Source organism: Aquarana catesbeiana, linkage group LG11, assembly GCF_042186555.1.
Source record: "Aquarana catesbeiana isolate 2022-GZ linkage group LG11, ASM4218655v1, whole genome shotgun sequence".
NCBI lineage: Eukaryota > Metazoa > Chordata > Amphibia > Anura > Ranidae > Aquarana > Aquarana catesbeiana.
Window position 1 is genome coordinate 29,040,592 of NC_133334.1, and position 2,785 is coordinate 29,043,376.

Below are 2,785 nucleotides of genomic sequence, written 5' to 3' on the forward strand. Positions count from 1 at the left end.
TGCAGGAAATCAGATGAAAGGTTTAGCACTGGGAAACACTTTTTGAAAGATAAATAGTCCATTTTATATACATCTATATAGATCAGACCAAAATGAGGAGGAAAAAGGGGCATTGTTCCAAATGAGGGACAGTCCCTCGAAATCAGGGACAGTTGGGAGCTATGGACAATGGTCACATGATGAAAAAGGGTCTGTCTCACCCCAACCTTATGTCCCAGCAGGAAAAGGGATGGGTCCTTCTGACAAGGAGTCAAGGGGGTTGATTTTCTAAAAAAGGAGTAGAAAAGATTCACTCAGCTTGGTAAATTTAGATGAACCTGTTTTCACATTGAATGCCCAATTACACATAATAAATTTAAAAAAAGGGTTATCATTTTAAAATTATAATCAATCATAATAAGAACAATTATTATTTAATAAAAATAAGTTTGCAAGTTAGCACAGCTTCACCTTCAACCCAAGCGAACAATTTCCAATGTTTTAGTAAATAAACCCCCACGGACTTGAAATTACTACTCAGATGATCTCTTCCCCTTCACTGGCTGCATGCTTGCTCGGATAGATAGAGGATAGATAGAGGATATATATAGATATATATACACACACACACACACACACACACACACACACACACACACACCATAAAAAAAAAAAAAAAAAAGTGATCAAGACCCAAATTTCTCTTAGTTAGTTTCCTAAATACACCCCCCCCCCCCCCCCGGCACCTTCTGGAGCCCCCCGGACTCCATTACCCTTCTCCCCCTTTTTTGAAACCAAACTTCTCTCCAGACACTTTGCCATGGTGTTTATTAACAATAAATGTCAATGTAAATAGATCTTTATACAAATATAACAAATGGAAAAAAAAAAGCGGTGCAGGTGCAAAAATAAATATTTATACATATGATTTCCTCGCAAATATATTTTTTTTTCCCCCTCAAAATTTTACAAAAATAAGTTTAACCCATTCCTATACACATCTAAAGGTGCACACCCCAGAGGAAGGGGTTAAAAGTCAGCTTTTGGTTTCTCTTCCCCCTCCCCCACCCTTCCCAACAAGCAACCTACTTGTCCATTCAGTCCAAAAGTGGACACTTAACCTCTTCACAGCCAAACTTACATTAGCTACCTAGAGTCCAGTAAACTTGTTTAAACTCCTTGACAAGGCCAGGGTGCCACCAGACAGTCCACTGAACCTCACATAGTTAAAATAGCCCAGTCCAGCTGTGTGGCTGTTTGCACCTGCTGCGCCCTCTAGTGGTCCCCCAGTGGCAGCACACAGAAAAAAGCTCTTTATTTGCTGGAAAGCTGGGGCATCTTTGGAGGGACAGTTAACCCTCTGTTTGCCATGGGGTTGTCAGCTCACTGGGTGGAGTCCGAGTCGCTGGAATCCAAGCTGTGGCGGAGTTTGCAGCTGCTGAGTTTGTCCCTTTGGAGTTGCATGCTGTGTGAGCTCCTTCTCAGGTTCTCCAGGGACTGCAGGAAGGACTTTCTGGCTTTCTCCTCTTCGGTGGGGGACAAGCCTTCCTCCTCCACCTCTTGGATCTCGTCAAAGGTGACCGGTTGGGTCTTGAACCGGCTCTGCCGGGGTCGCCGCAGCTTCCCCTTGCCCCCTGAGGCCCGGGGCTGGATGGGCCGGGGGTACTCCTCGGTTTCTCCGCTGTAGTGGGGCATCGCTGATGGGTAGCCCAGGGGCTCCGCGGGCTTGGCTGGTAGAACCGCAGAGGACATGGCGCTTCGCTCTGCTTTCTGGGGAGTGGGGGGTGCCGGGGGTCTAGTCTGATGCCAGGCTAAGATCCTGGGGGAAGCTGCGCGGTGGCAAGCGATGTGAAGGGTTAGCAATGCCCGGGTATGGAGGGGGGGATGCCCAATCCAGCTGCAGAGCTGTATAATGCTAATAGTCTATATGCTGTGCTGGTACAGTCCTGATCCTGGGCTGTGCTAGCACCGGTAGTGCTCCTGTGCTTGGTACTGTGCTGGCACCGGTAGTGCTCCTGTGCTTGGTACTGTGCTGGCACCGGTAGTGCTCCTGTGCTTGGTACTGTGCTGGCACCGGTAGTGCTCCTGTGCAGGATACTGCTTCTGTGCTGGTGACAAATGGTGAGGCTTCTTTGCTACCTGCTGTGCTGGTACTAGTAGTGCTTCTTTGCTGGATATTGGGCTGTGGTGGAGACCAGTTGTGGTCCTGTGTAGGATACTGTGCTGGCACCAGTAGTGCTCCTACATTGGGTGCTGTGCTGGGTTGAGCTGTTAGCAGTACTGCTCCTATGCTGGATCTCAGTAGAAATGCTCCAGGTTCTGCTGCCTTCCAGCTTTATAGCTGTCCCTCCTCCCACTCACAGAGGCTCTGATGACAACACTCTCCTTGTAAAGGCTTGGAGCTCTCAGCTTGCATTTAATGACGTTTCAAGCTCATTTCTCCAGCTTACAGATTTCTTCCTTTTAGATGCTGTGGGGACTTATTTGTCCTACAAGGTTGGGTAGAGTGAACTGCAAGTCCCAGCATGGCCAACTGGTCAACAGCCTATGTCCTATCCTGAAAGGTTCCCCCCCCCCCAAATACAGGGATTACGGTTGGACTCACAGGCATGAACCGACCGCTATGAGGTTTGCCCCCCGACCGAATGTTCCATAAACATGTATAATTGGCTGTCCCAGCATACTCGCTTATACCCAAAGCCAAACTCTGGGAAATTTAAAAATGATCCCTTAAAGCAACGGTTCTCAACTCCTGTCCTCAGGGCCCACTAACAGGCCAGGTTTGCAAGATAACTGAAACGCATCA

The 2,785-nt window shown here is 47.9% G+C and overlaps 1 protein-coding gene across 1 annotated transcript; it reads right to left on the reverse strand.

The window, feature by feature from the left end:
* Nucleotides 1-790: 790 nt before the first annotated feature.
* LG11H11orf96 (linkage group 11 C11orf96 homolog) lies at nt 791-2,313 on the reverse strand. Its single transcript, XM_073604132.1, has one exon. The coding sequence runs from the start codon at nt 1,729-1,731 to the stop codon at nt 1,363-1,365; it is 369 nt and encodes a 122-aa protein (XP_073460233.1). The 5' UTR covers nt 1,732-2,313; the 3' UTR covers nt 791-1,362.
* Nucleotides 2,314-2,785: the final 472 nt, after the last annotated feature.

What these genes read in the sequence shown, in the direction of transcription:
- LG11H11orf96 (XM_073604132.1), bottom strand. Translation starts at nt 1,731, where the DNA reads ATGTCCTCTGCGGTTCTACCAGCCAAGCCCGCGGAGCCCCTGGGCTAC.